At 37.7% G+C, this 13,987-nt stretch overlaps 1 protein-coding gene across 1 annotated transcript in view; it reads right to left on the bottom strand.

The window, feature by feature from the left end:
- TMEM39A (transmembrane protein 39A) overlaps window positions 1-13,892 on the bottom strand; it is a 30,248-nt gene extending 16,356 nt beyond the window's left edge. The window contains exons 1-4 of the mRNA XM_006210320.3: window positions 13,585-13,892; window positions 12,220-12,406; window positions 6,089-6,311; window positions 1,797-1,880 (exon numbers count right to left, since the gene is read on the bottom strand). Of these exons, the coding sequence (XP_006210382.1) occupies window positions 1,797-1,880; window positions 6,089-6,311; window positions 12,220-12,332 (420 nt within the window). The 5' untranslated portion in view covers window positions 12,333-12,406; window positions 13,585-13,892. The remainder of the gene's footprint in view (window positions 1-1,796; window positions 1,881-6,088; window positions 6,312-12,219; window positions 12,407-13,584) is intronic.
- Window positions 13,893-13,987: the final 95 nt, after the last annotated feature.

Below are 13,987 nucleotides of genomic sequence, written 5' to 3'. Positions count from 1 at the left end.
CATTAACTAAGTAGCCAATTACTAGTTTGTGTGTCCTTATGGAGATAATTTATTCATATATAAGCAATATATTTTGTTCCTTCCACCTGTCTTATTTTAAACACAGTTCTGCAATTTACTTTTTTTCACTTAATATCTTAAAAGTTAGTACAAGAAGGCACTTTCACTTTTAATGGCTGCATGCTATTCCATTATGTAGATATGCCATACCTTATTTAAACATTCCCTTTCTGATAGATTAAGGTACAAATTAAGTCTCTGACTAGAAATTTATTTAAATTTAGCTTAAGAATTTTGCTTTCAGTAAGAATGACAGGTTTCCTTAGAAAACAACTAGTTTATTTTCCAACTAAGGTCATGCAAAAGCTGTTAACTATTCTTAAGCCATTAATAAAAGAAACAATAGAGTCCTTCAAGTTATAGCCCTTGTAGCTCCAAAGGAGAAACTCCAATTATAAAGGGTTTACACACTAATTAGACATACTAATTTGACATATATAAGTACTGTTTCTAAGTAACTGAAGATACGAAACAACATCATTCCCTGCCTGTTTTAACAGATGTAAACATAAAACTTCCTCTAAAGAAAGAACAGTTTCTCAATATGCCCAAAATTAAGCATCTGTTTTCAAGACCTAAATAAGGGACCTAGGAGAAAAGGTTATTGACAGCCTTTCCCACCATGAAAAACAGACGATCCTACTACTAATGTTTTTAAGTTAACATTAAACAGATCTCAGCTTATGACTTAATATCTGCAATTATTCTGTGCTCGCATAAATAAGGTTCCTGAAAGATCTTACATACACAGACTTTACTGTATGTTTTGGGAAAAAAAGTTGACTCTGTGATTATAGCAATTATTCATTCAAAATTTAACACTGAATTATAAACTTCAAGATTAAAATTATTAGCCACTATAGCTAAGTGAACATTTTTTGTTTTTGTAATCATTTACAAGACACAAGATAAAATCTTAAAGAAAACACATTTGCCTCCCTCACTGGGTTTACAAATATATATAAAAAAAGATACCAATGGTCATTTCCTAAAAAGATCATATTAATATCCCAATTCTTTTCTCCACTGCCCACTAAATTTGAAGGTACTAACCTTCCAGATTAGTCCTATGCAAATCTGGATGCTGTCATTTTTAAATTCCATGTTTTAGTGAACTCAAACAAATGTCTCTGCTGGCAACTCCACAAATAGTATATAAATAATTTCAAGTGAATGTTACTTGAAACAATGTTTTATGTGCAACTGTTCATTTACATACAACTCTTCATATCAATAGTTACTTAAAATCCATCTTATTTTTACTGTAACTATCAAAATGAGAAAGACTGCACTGAAGAACTCGGAAGCTAGAAATAAGCTCCTACCAAACAAATGAGATTTCTAACAGTTCTCTTGAGTTATATCACACTTGAATTTTAAATACATTTTAAGAAAATCTTTTAAAAAGAACCAGCACAATTCACGTGAGAGTAAAGAAATTAATTTATAATTGCATTCAAATTATACTTGGACATTTCACATTTTCAGAACCCCTTCTACTAACTAACTCTAGCTACCAGTGATAGAATATGAATGAGCTGGGCCTCTCTCGCTCCCTCTTCAGAGATGGCCCGCACTCTGTCTATGGAGTGTGTATCTACTTTTACTTTAACCTGAGCACCCAACCCCCACACCTTGTGGCCTTTCTCTTGCCTTACACTCTATGCAGTATGTATCTCTCTAAATAAATCTACCTTCGCTCAAAAAAAAAAAAAAGAATATGAATGAGTTGTTACCTCTGAGATGAGGGCCCATACAAGCCTCCTCGCAAGCATGACGGTAATGAATGCTGCCAGGTGGTAATCAATGAGATGAAAATTCTATAAGAGAAACAAACAACTGTATCAGGAAGAAATGTGTGTACCCACTTGGAACTACTACATGAAAGGGTCTGCCCCCTCAAAAGATCTTATCACCTTAAATGAAAAGATTACAGCTTTGGGTTAACAAGTGATAACCTGCAGAATTATGGTAAGAATAATTTATTTAAAATGCTGTATTTATAAAGAGTGTCAAATTTAAGTTCCCAGTCTTCAAGAGTTACTGTTGTTGGTCTCTCTTTATGAAAGCTTATTTTAATCTAATTGAGCATCTGCTAACCTGAACTCTCTACTCACTGATACATCAATTACATTCAGTCTTTCTCCTTAACTTTAGAAACATGTCATATGTTTGCTCTCTTCTTCCTATGAAATGACAGCATTACCTAGATGCTATGTATGTTCCTTCTAGTTCTAAGTCTGTATACTATGATAATAAACAAAATGAAAAGTCATTAGCAACAAACAAAATTGGGATATATTTTCATTTTGATGGTCAAAAGGTCTGTAAGTTTCCACAGTCCTTCTTCCAGAATTTCTCAATTAACTCTTTCAATAAATACGTACTGGGCACCCACGATGTGCCAAGTAGTCTTCTTGATACTGTAGAAACAATGCTGAAGAAAGACAAGGTTCCTGCTCTCCTGGATCTTACTATTTACTGCAGTATGAGAGGGATAGGCAGTGGCAGAGATAACTACCTGTCTCCTCTGTCATCACAAAATTTAAGTGGGCACTGATTCCTAGCTAACTGAAGGTTCATTCCCCAGCCTCCCTTGCAAAAACTACTTGTAGCTAACGGATATGAGGGGAAGTGATGAGTACAACTTCCCAGGCATGCCCTTAAAGCAAAGAGCTGTTTCTTTCTCCTTTCTTCCTTCCTGCCAGCCAGATGCGATGACAGGAGTTGGAGCGGCTACTTTGGACCATGGTGTTTGGAAGAAGCATGTTGAAGGTGGCAGAGCAACACATACAAAGAGATGCCACTGTGGCCTTATATCACTTACCTGATTTTTATTAAATAGAGAAATAAGCTTCTATTCTGTTTTAGATACCATTATAGCAGCTAAACTCACATCTTTAATGAATTTGCTTAAGGGGGAAGGGCAATGATAATAAAAGGGCTAACAAGCAAAAGCAGTCCAAAGTTATGCTACGGGTAAGAAATAAAAGAGTGATAAATAACAACTGGGAAGGGAGGTGCAGAGCCAATTTAAATTGGTGGTTAGGGAGGATATCTCTGAGAAGGTGGTATTTCAGCTGACAGCTCAATGACAAAAAAGTACCAGCCGTGACAAGATACGGGAGCAGAGAGTTCTAGGCAGAGGAAAAAGTAATCACATAGGCTCTAAGGCAAGAAAATACTTGCCTGGTATGTCTGAAAATCAGCAAGAAGGCTGGAGAGAGATAATAAGCAATAAGAGATTGAGTTTTTGCTAAGGGGAAGTCATAGGAGTGTTTTAGGCAAAGGGTGCCATGATTGTATTTGTATATTTAAATGGTCACACTCATTGCTATGTGCAGACTATACTGTATTGGGGCAAGATCAGTTACAAAGCTATTTCTTTTAATTTAAGTGAGAAAAGATGATGAATTGAACAGGGTCAGTAGCAATGGAGATGGAGTGGCCAGATTTGGGATACATTTCAAGGGTAGAGCAGTCAGAATGTCAAGAGGCTGGCCTACCACTCCTCAGATCATTTCCTTTTCCCGCTCTCTAAGTGTTCTGGATTCTAAAAATTATTTTTCCCCTCTTAGTTGATAGACTCTTCCTTGCTCACACTACTCCTCCAAAATAATATAAGCAAATTCATGGAATTCAATGGCTAATGTCTGGGGGTCTATTAATTTAAACCTAATATATAAATCTGATGAATTTCTGAGTCAGGCAACACATAATAGAAGAAAACTTATAAGAGACAAACCACCAGTTGAGATAGAAGTCCCTTCTAAAACACCCCAGTCAAGCTGCCGCCTGCTGTGCTTGAATACCTTCAGTGGTGGGAAGTAACTGGGTCTCTGGCAGGCCATTCACCTTTAACAGCTCACTGATGTGAGAAGCCCTTTTCAGATTCATGGGCTAAAATCTTATTTGCTATTTCACATATGTTACTCTTAGCTCCACAATTAAATTTTAAGCTCTGTGTGAGCAAGGATCATATGTGGCAAATAAGTGAGCCGGTCCGCATGACAACCTTCTTTAAGTGCACTTTCCTCTACTGTAGTGACTGGAAAGCTCAAAACTACATTTCCAAACTTTCTTGTAACTAAAGTTGATAGATTAGATTTAATTTCTGCCAACCACAGGCATCACATAAACTGAGTGAAGTGGGGAGAGGGGCAGGGTAAAAGGCACCCATTTCGGGTGGTATAAGTCAGAGCAAAGGAAGCATAATTCTGGAGTCAGCAGCCATAGCAACAGCTTTCTGATTCTGAGAGGAGCACCGGTTCGCTTCGTTTCAGGCAATATTAGTAAGGGATTTTTATAAGAATTCTCATCAGAAATGGTTGACTCTGAGCATAACTCTTTGATTAATCTGAAAATTCAACAAATGAGAAGTTTTCATGGGATACCAAAGTGGAAACCCAACAAGTATTTATGGAGTAAATATATAATAAATACAGGATATAAACCATAACAGATATAGCTGGATTTGAGTGTTCACTCTGTCACATGTGGTTTTAAGCCATTTTCATAATTTCTAGGTCTCCTATTACTAACTTATAAAATGGGAGTCATACAGTAGTACCTACCTGCTTTTAGGAAGAGTAAATACAGTAACACTTACAAAGAATATGGTAAATATTTTAAAAAGTATTTGCCAGTGTCACTGTTAGAATGAGTTATTTACTTATAGAAATACATAGCTGGAAAAAGCCTTAAAAATCATCTATTTGAGCCTTCTCATTTTATAACACCATGCATGGCCAAAGAAGGATGGATGAAGTTGAGTTTCTATGCTCAATAAACCCATAATCCAGGTAGGAAAAAAGACTATTAAAAAAAAAAGAAAAAGCATATAGCTTGACACTAAATCATTATAATTCTTAAATAAAGAAACAAAATTTCTCTTCACCTGATTTTAAGCAAATAGGTGGTCAACATGGAAAAAAAATTCTTAATAGTTAACACAAATATTTAAAATAAAAATGTTTACTCCCTTCTCATACTATGTTGAAGATTTTGTACACATTTCCAGTCTATGTTTAACAGGCCAGGGAGGTTTTTTTAACCATTTAAGTCCCAGCCACATATATAATCTACCCAGGGCAATAGTCTTCTTTCTCCTAGAGCGTATCTCCAACACCCATCCAAATCTGCCACTGCCAGCCACTTACCTACCAGGTCATTTGACTATCCTGAACTGTTATTTTATATACCCAACTATGGAGAACACTTTTTGCATCAAGATTACCACAGCACTACTAAGTAACCGGAAAGAGGGCACAAAAACCTACAGTGTATTTTGATGTACTTCAGCAGAGATAGCTAGTTCTTGTCTCCACTGTATTTTTGTAACAGAACCAATTTTATTCAGAATAACAATGAATCCAGCCAAGGGACTATATTGTCCAGCCTCCCGTACAGTTAGGAGTGGACACATATGAAAATGATGTAAGCCTGGCCCATAAGAAACTCTCCTTTATACTTCCCTATGTTCCTTCCCCTTTCTGGCAAACAGGGATGGACCACAGCCACCTTGGAGGTCACGTGCTGGAAGATGGCAGAGTCTCCATCAGCCTGGGTCCCTTGCCAATGGAAGTATGCTACACTTGCCAACCAGGACAACTGCCTCAGACTGCTACATGTTTGAAGCAGTATACAATTTGGGGTTTATTTGTTATAGAAGCTATCATTATCCTAATACAGCCATTGAAAGGGTAAAGTTCTGGAATACAATCATATTTGCACCTTAAACTTCCAACAAATTTAACATGGCGTAGGGAAAGCTAAATACCAAAACCCCTCTGGGATATTGTTATAATAATATGTAAATGTTTTCTGCATTTTCATTTATGTTTTTACTTCCTCTGGTCACAGACTAAAGTCAGATATTTAACAATCTTATAATATTACATTCTGAAAGTAATCTGCAGTTTAATAGAAAAACAATTCATTCGAAGAAAAATAATTTCTACACCTAAGTTCTCCAACTAGTTTCTTGACTAAGTAACATGAAGAACTTAAAAGGTCTATTGAGACTTACCAACGAAGTACAAGAGGCCGGATGATTATAAGGATACCACCACACTGTTTTATAGATGTTGATGTACTGGATGAACAGAGCAACCAGCAAGTAGATGAAAAAGAGAAACTCAAAGAGCAGGTTCCCATCCACAGGCAAGTCAGGAATTTGGCAATGACGAACAGGACCCGGGGTGATTAAGGCTGTGATAGGTGGGACCGGAAGGCCAATAGCACTACCATTCCTGAAAAGAGAAAACTACGGTTAACTGAAAAGTCAATACCTCTCAGAGTCAAAGAGCATCAAAGGGGTCCTGCCCTCTTCTTCACCTACCCTTTAGCTGATGGCTTTCCTCAAGACTCCATTCTAGGACCACCTGCTCTTGTCTTCTCCCTCCACACACTCTCAGTAATCTAATATGTGGTCATGGCTTCCATTATCTGAAGCCATGATAATGGATAATGAAGTCATTATCCACATCGAAAACTAAAATTTCTCTCCATAAAGCTTACTGCTGAGTTTTAGACCCATGTTATCAAGCAGTCTACTCAGCATTTCTATGTTTCTCCTCCTATAGTCCTGACCCTAGTTCGTGGCCCAGTTAGCTGCCCAAATCAGAAACCTGGAAGTCATAGTAGAAATTTCCTTCTCTAAATCACTCTCTAAATCATATATACTCCACTTCATAAATCTTTTTCCAAACTGAACCCTCCTCTCTAAACCCACTGCCTTAGTTCAAGAATTACCATTTTTCACTTGAACTATTGAAGTAATTCCTCTAAATTCAATTCTACTTTCACTAAATCCTCCAACCTGCCTTCAAAGATCTTTCTAAAGTAAACCTCTGATGTATTATTTTCCTGCCTAAAACCCTTTCATGACTCTCCACTGCCAATAGGATAACATCCAAAAACGTATAGTCTGTCCTACGAGACCCTCTGCTTAACAGACTAGCCTCATCTCTTATCACTCCTCCACACGCACCCTATACAATACCTATGCTATCTGCTATCTGTGAATATACATACATGCTATTCCTTTGTACACATTATTCCTTTACCAGCAATATCCTCCAAAATCACCTTCCTTAACCCTTCACATACACATTTACAGATTCTGTCAAGACTTTATCCTCTAAAAGCTTACTTGGACTCACTCAATCAACATTGACTCATCTTTCATCTGTGCCACCATTATACCTAAATTATGCCTTTATTATTACACTCTTCATTTGATTATTCAGTTCTTTTCATGTAACTTTTTGTATACATCTATCTTGTCTATCAGACCATAATCTTAGGACAGACACTGTACTTTTTCTAGTTCACTGCATGTATATACCTTTAGGTCAAAAAGACAGACCAATATAGTCATGGAAAAGAGAGCGCTCAAAACATAAATTAAAATATAGATTTTAATCCCTATCTTCTTGTTCTTTCTTCCAAGCTCTTTTATAGGTAGATAGCTGGGCTATCTAAAATGGTAAGATGGGGGTAGGGAATAAAATTTCCTATTGTTTATATGCCAGGAATAGTTAGAGATCTAAGGGTCTACCATTATTTACAGAACAAAGAAAAGACGCCTGACTTGGCTATTTCTAAAGAAGATTCTAGAGAAGGAACAATGTTAGTGTTACCATTCTCCCCTAAAATTTCCAAATATAGAATTCTAGCATTAGTATGAGACATTTACAGTACTTTAACTGACTCATGGGAATATGAACTCTGCTCATTCTGAACATTTAAGAATATCATGGCAAAAACTCAGAAGAGCTAGAAGGGAAGAACAGGGACGGAGGAAAGTCAGAAAAAATTATAAAACTTGCCCCCTCCTCATTCTCAGAGTACACTCCAACAGAACAAGCTTACCAAGGAGTAGGTTGTGACCCACCAGTAGGTCTCAAAACCTTATCTGCTCAATCGTAAACCAATCATTAACACACCACAGCTCTCTGATATGTTCTGGAATATGGGCCACAGCACAGCACAACTCCCAGGAATTCACAAGGAATACAACATGAAAGGTGCTCTCTGGAATTGTTCGAGTTGGTGGACTTGAATGGAAGGAATTAATGCCAGCAGCTAATCTATTCCTGTACTTCATTTAATCATAAGGTATGAAAATAAAAAATTCTGGTGAGGAGCCTCTACTCTAAAACAAACTAAACATATTCCAGAACAAATAAGAATTCGTATTCCTCTTCAGTTAAAAGTACATGAAGGGAGAAAGCATGCTAAATTACTTGTTATGATTTAAAGGTTAGAAAGGTTTTTATAGAATTTTCCCAAGTAAAGCAGACTAATGTGCTTCTGCCATTAACAGAGTCAACAGTATGCTGGGCTTCAATAAAGACACACAAAACGAAGTATGAAAGATCTAAATTAGTGCTATTCCACACAGCCTTGGTTAGTATACTTCAAGTTAGAAGACAAAGAGACAAAGGTCAAGTAAAGTGATCCAGCGCATCAGTGGGAAAGAGGAAAGTATTCCTATGAGTTGAAAGCTTGAGAGGAGATATTATCAAAGTTCTTAAAACCAAAAAAGAAAAAAAAAAAGCTAAAATAAAATGACTTGGTCAATACGTCTTTGAAAATCAGCTACACAGGTATTATTTAAGAAAAAAAAGTACCGCCCCTCTGAAAGAATGTAAAACAGATTCAAAAAAAGCAGTGACACAAATGTTTCAGATACAGTGTGGGATGGTTCTAGGCCCAGATTTTCCACCAACCAGCTGTGGTCTTTGAGAAAATAACTTTATATTCCTGAGCCACAGTTTCTTCATCTATCATATATGAGTTGGAGAAGATTCTCTTTAAAGAACTCTTTCCAGTGCTAACATTGAATACTCTTTCAAATTGTGCTGCAGGTCTCCAAGACCAAGGCTAGGCTTGATGATTCACTAGGACTCAGGACTTGGCATACAGTTGTGTTTAAACTATAATTTTTTACAGCAAAAGGATACAAATCAAAATCAGCAGATGGAAAAGGTACCAGGCAAAGTCCGGAGGAAACCAGGTGCAAACTTCCAAGAGTCCTTTCTAGGTGGAATCATATAGGATGCAGTTAACTTCTTCAGCAACTAGTTATGACAACACGTATGAAGTGCTATCTATCACATAGGTTCATTACAGGCTGAGCAAACAAAGTTTTTACTGGAGGCTGGCAACTCTACCTAGCACTACCAAAATTCCAGGTTCCCAAAGAGAAAGCAGGTGTTCAGTATAAGTATCCTTAGAAAGGCCTGAGTGCAAGGCTGGCATCTGGGAACTTGACTGGTAAACAGTTCCTTCTACAGATACAAAAGTTTCCCTAAATAATAAGAGTGGCTCACTGTGCAAACAATATGGATTATGCCAAACATCTGCTTTATCCTTGTATATAAAGTTTGTGTGCAAGAAAGGGTTAACATAGCAGGCTTGAGAATGGCCTTCATAGAGCCAGCAAGCAGCAAATTTTAGCTAAGCAAATGGATGAAGCAAGAAAAATTTAAAGGAATAAAAAGGAACTAGAAGGGACAGAGAAAGCAATGATCATTTGGACATGATCAAGTGATGTTAACTAAGTACACGCAAAAACAAAGCAAAGAAAAAATCACTTAGTCTTTTTCAATTAAGACTGTTCCTCAACTAAAAGCTCTCTAGAAAACTCAGAAATTCATAGTATATCCTTTTTCTTTAGAAGGCAATCATCTAAGCATATCACATTCGAAGAACAAATTCCTGCTCCCCACAGGTGGGAAGCAGGACAGAGAACTATGGATTTCAATCTTGACTATGTCACCAAACTTGCTCTTTGACATTCTCAAGTTTAGCTTTACCAATCAGGCCACAAACACCTAACAAATGGGGGCAAATCCTCTCTTCTTCAGCCGATCTATGTCTTGTAGCATCAAGGATATCACCCAAAATTATACCACACTTAAACAATTATCTACTTCTCTCTACAGACACTCCAGAAATGAGTTCTCTTCGTCTTAACACTTTCTTTGTACACATCCTTCCTAAAACTATATTCTAGGCTACCTACCACTGGTTTCATCCACATTTTTTAATATCCTTTCCCCAAGTCTTATAAAACAACTTATTCTAGGATGCTTCTTCCCCATCAACAAATACAGAACTATCTTCTTCCAAAATAACCCCTCTAGATAAAAATGTCACAAGACAATTTCTCAATAATAGTTTTAGTACTTTTCAAACCATGAACAATTATGCTCTTTGACTTTATTCTAATCTGTTGAAAAATAAGTTCTTCTCCCTATCACCCCAATTAATTGCTAAAGAAATATGTTAAAGGAGGAAAGTTGGTAGAATGGTAGACCAAGGTAACCATGACTGGAACCTTGACAGCCAGGATAGAAGAGCTACAAGGAAGGCAGATCACATGATCATAGCTAAGCCCACTTAAGAGCAGAGGAATTTTCCAAATGTTCCTAGTTCTTCCCAGTATTCTATTTGCAGACTTCAAGTGCATGCAGAACCATCTGAGAATGTGGTTTTCAGATCTTTTAAAATAGCAGAACATTTCATTTTCCTTCCCCCAAAAGACATTATACATGGTATCCCAGTATTTAAAACACACAAGAGAGAAAGTCTGATTAAGAAAGGACTGGGAAACCTGAAGCCTAGACTACTGGCCTGAATGATTTTTCTCCCTTCGATATGCTCTACAGCAACCCAAGATACTGAAGAGGGATTCCATGGGACAGCGTAAGAACCTAATTATCCAGAGAAACCTTCAAAGTCAAAGTAAAAGAAAATAAACAAAGAACTGCTGGAGTTAATACAGAGGCAGAGTTAGAATGCTTTAGCTAGCTATAATACTAGCTAAGAATAGCTACAATCTTCTGTTGCAATCCAAAAGGACTAAGACACTAAACTGATAGTATATACTACTAAAATTAAGGCACATACTTCAAATAGGAAACATCCTTCACCTCAGTATCTATGTTAGATAGTACCCTTCTTCAAAAGCATTTCACATATTCTCATTCTTTTTATTTTTTATTAAAAGAAAAAGAAATATGTGTTACTTGTAGAATATTTGGAAAATTCAGAGTAAAGTTTAAAGCAATTTATTCCTTCATTCATTTACAACATTCTGCTATGAAGCGGAAAGTACCACCATCTTTAAACTGAGGATATCCAAAGAACACTAGAGTAAAAATATTACTCTAGAATAAAATACAAATACTCTTATACATATGTAAATATAAAATTTGGATTGAAAATCAGTATAATGGGAATCAGAGACTGGAAAAAAAAATCCCTTCAAACTGGAATTTCAGGGAGAAACCCACTGAAATGACAAGATCAGAACTGATTTTGAAGATTGAGTAGAGCTTGTGGGTGGAAGGTCAGAATGAAAGGAGGGCAGGCCAGGAAGAGAAAAGTATACAAACATCAGGAAGGCCTGAAAAGACAGGAGCAGTACTGACTGCTAGCTTTGAAAATTAGAATCCAGGCCAAAGAAAACTCTATTCAGGGAGGAAGCAGGAGAAAAAAATTTATCTTGAGCAAACAATCTGGTAAAAGCCATCTCTTTCCACTGCCACATGATCAAACCTTCTGATGAAGTGAGTTATCCCAGATGAGAAATAATTCTAACTTTTGAAAGTTAAGAACAGAGATAAATTTCCATTATGAAGATCAAATTCTTTATTCTTGTAAACCGTGACACAAATCTTAATATGGTTGGGCTAAAACTGATAGTTCATTCATTTCAATTTTTTAAACAAAATAATTTTTGAAACCTTGATAGAATATGACATAATTTTAGAATCTCATGTTAACTGCCAGTTTCAATTTGTTCTCCCCCCAAAAGAATGGTAATATAGTTAAACCACCATATTTGTCTTTTACTTTAATTGACTTTTCCCTTCTTTCAAGAGCTAAAAAAAGCTGATGACTAGAATTTGGATTATCAGCCTTAAGGAAGAATCAGCCTGTTTTCACTTTGTGGGTCCCATATCACAACTTTCTACCTCCAAAGTATTCTGAAATACTAAGCTTTTAGTCTTCAAGGTCAAGATTTTTACTTCAGTGTCAAAAAAAAAATTTGTAAGCAAATATCTGAAAAGCATGGCAACTTCTATGGTAGTTTTACTGATCATAGGATATTACAAATTATGCATAGTCTTATTTCTTCTTTACCTGTTTCTCAAGCCTGTTCCATTGCCACAGCCCCCACCAACCAAAGTCTGTAAAGAAGGTAAGGCTGAACGGCTTAGTTGCTGCCGACTAGGGCCCCTCCTTCCACCGGGCATGTCCGGGAACCAGTCTGCTTCCAGTGCCACCTGTAGTTGCAATCCAGGTTAATGGCTGTCAGCCCGTTTCAACGCTGAACAAAAAGAGACATTTAAATATCAGTCTACTATTTTTAAAGTAAGCAATGTAACAAAACAACCAGAAAAACTGAGTGAGCAGACCTTGTAAAACCAGATTTTCAAACAAATGCTCCCAATGTCTATTACCTATTTTATTCTAATGAAAGGACTACTCAGGCTCTAATGGGTCAGAAGCCTAAGTTCTAATCTAAGCTCTGTTCAGCAGTAGGGAAGTCACAATTTGTGTCTTTTGTCAGTTGACTTGTATTATATGAAAGATATTACAATCAGGTAAAATTTACAAGAAACACCTAATATATACACTTCCAATTTAAATTTAATACTTCACAGAAGGCCCCTTGAATTACAAGAGAACACTGTCCAAAATGTTAGGTTATGTTATCAAGGGATTTTGATTCTGAGATCAGATGTGTCATATATTATCTGACTTTGAGGCATTTAACCTCTGAGTCTGTTTCCTTAGTCAGAAAAAAAAAAGTGTTTCCTGTCCTACAGAGGTGGTTGTTGGGACTGACAAAGATGGATGAAAGTACATCAGGTCTTTTAACTGCTTAAAAGTAAAACTGTTCAAGTAATATCTTCATATGTTAGAGTGAAAATATTGGAAAGAGCTCAAGTGGATGCCCACTCTAGAAAAACTGATGTAAAATCATTTGATAAATTAATAAAACTGCAGGGTTAAAAGACAGGTAACAGATAAAGGCCCTCACTGAAAAGAAACTGTGTTTCCATCAATCTATGGCAAAATCATGGCTTCGCCAATATGGATACCAAAAATCTGTTTCCTAAACAATACGACTTAAAACTGAAGAGTGACACCCTGGACAAACCCTGGTTTTCAAAACGTTACAGCAGACATCCTATGTTCCCTATTCCTAACAGCTTTCGGCTGCAGACTGAAAAACGCCAGGTGAGACAAAGCATTAAAACAGTTGGATCCAGGGGCTGCTGGTCCTTGCTCAATTAACGAGCAAAGGGAAAGAAAACAATGTGGAGCAAAAAAACTGGGAGAGGTGAGAGGATGGGGTGGTGGAAGGTGGGCGTTGAGAGACCACACACTTCAAAAGACTAACCCCTAAGAGGGGTCGGCAAAGCGGTCCTCGCCACACATACCGGAGGGCAGAAACAGTCCCACGACAATCGGACAGCACTGCAGCTCGGTAATACTCACGCATGGAGGAGGCCCGGCCGGCGGGGCGGGATCCCTGGAAGGAGGCGGCGGCTTTACAGGCTGGACCCCAGGAAAGAGAACTCCCTCCCCAAGCTGAGGTGCTCCAAACCAGCTGCTTGTCCGCAGGCCGTCCTTTCCAGGAGAGTAGAGAAAAGCTTTCCAGGCTTCGGGCTGTTGACCCAGACCCGGAGTCAGTGCCAGAGTCAGAGCCAGAGCTACAGCTAGATGCAGAGTCCGGCCCCGTCAGCACTCATCCTTAGCCTCCATTACCGCGGAGCTGAGCAGACGTGGCAGCGCACGGCGATGACGTCAGCTCCGCGACGGCCCGCCGCCCCTGCCGCGAGCTGGCTCCCGGAACTACACAGCAGCCTGGGGAATGAGCACCCCACCCCCTCCCGCGCGC

This window comes from Vicugna pacos, chromosome 1 (assembly GCF_048564905.1).
Source record: "Vicugna pacos chromosome 1, VicPac4, whole genome shotgun sequence".
Taxonomy (NCBI): domain Eukaryota; kingdom Metazoa; phylum Chordata; class Mammalia; order Artiodactyla; family Camelidae; genus Vicugna; species Vicugna pacos.
This window is presented reverse-complemented; position numbering and strand designations above follow the sequence as displayed.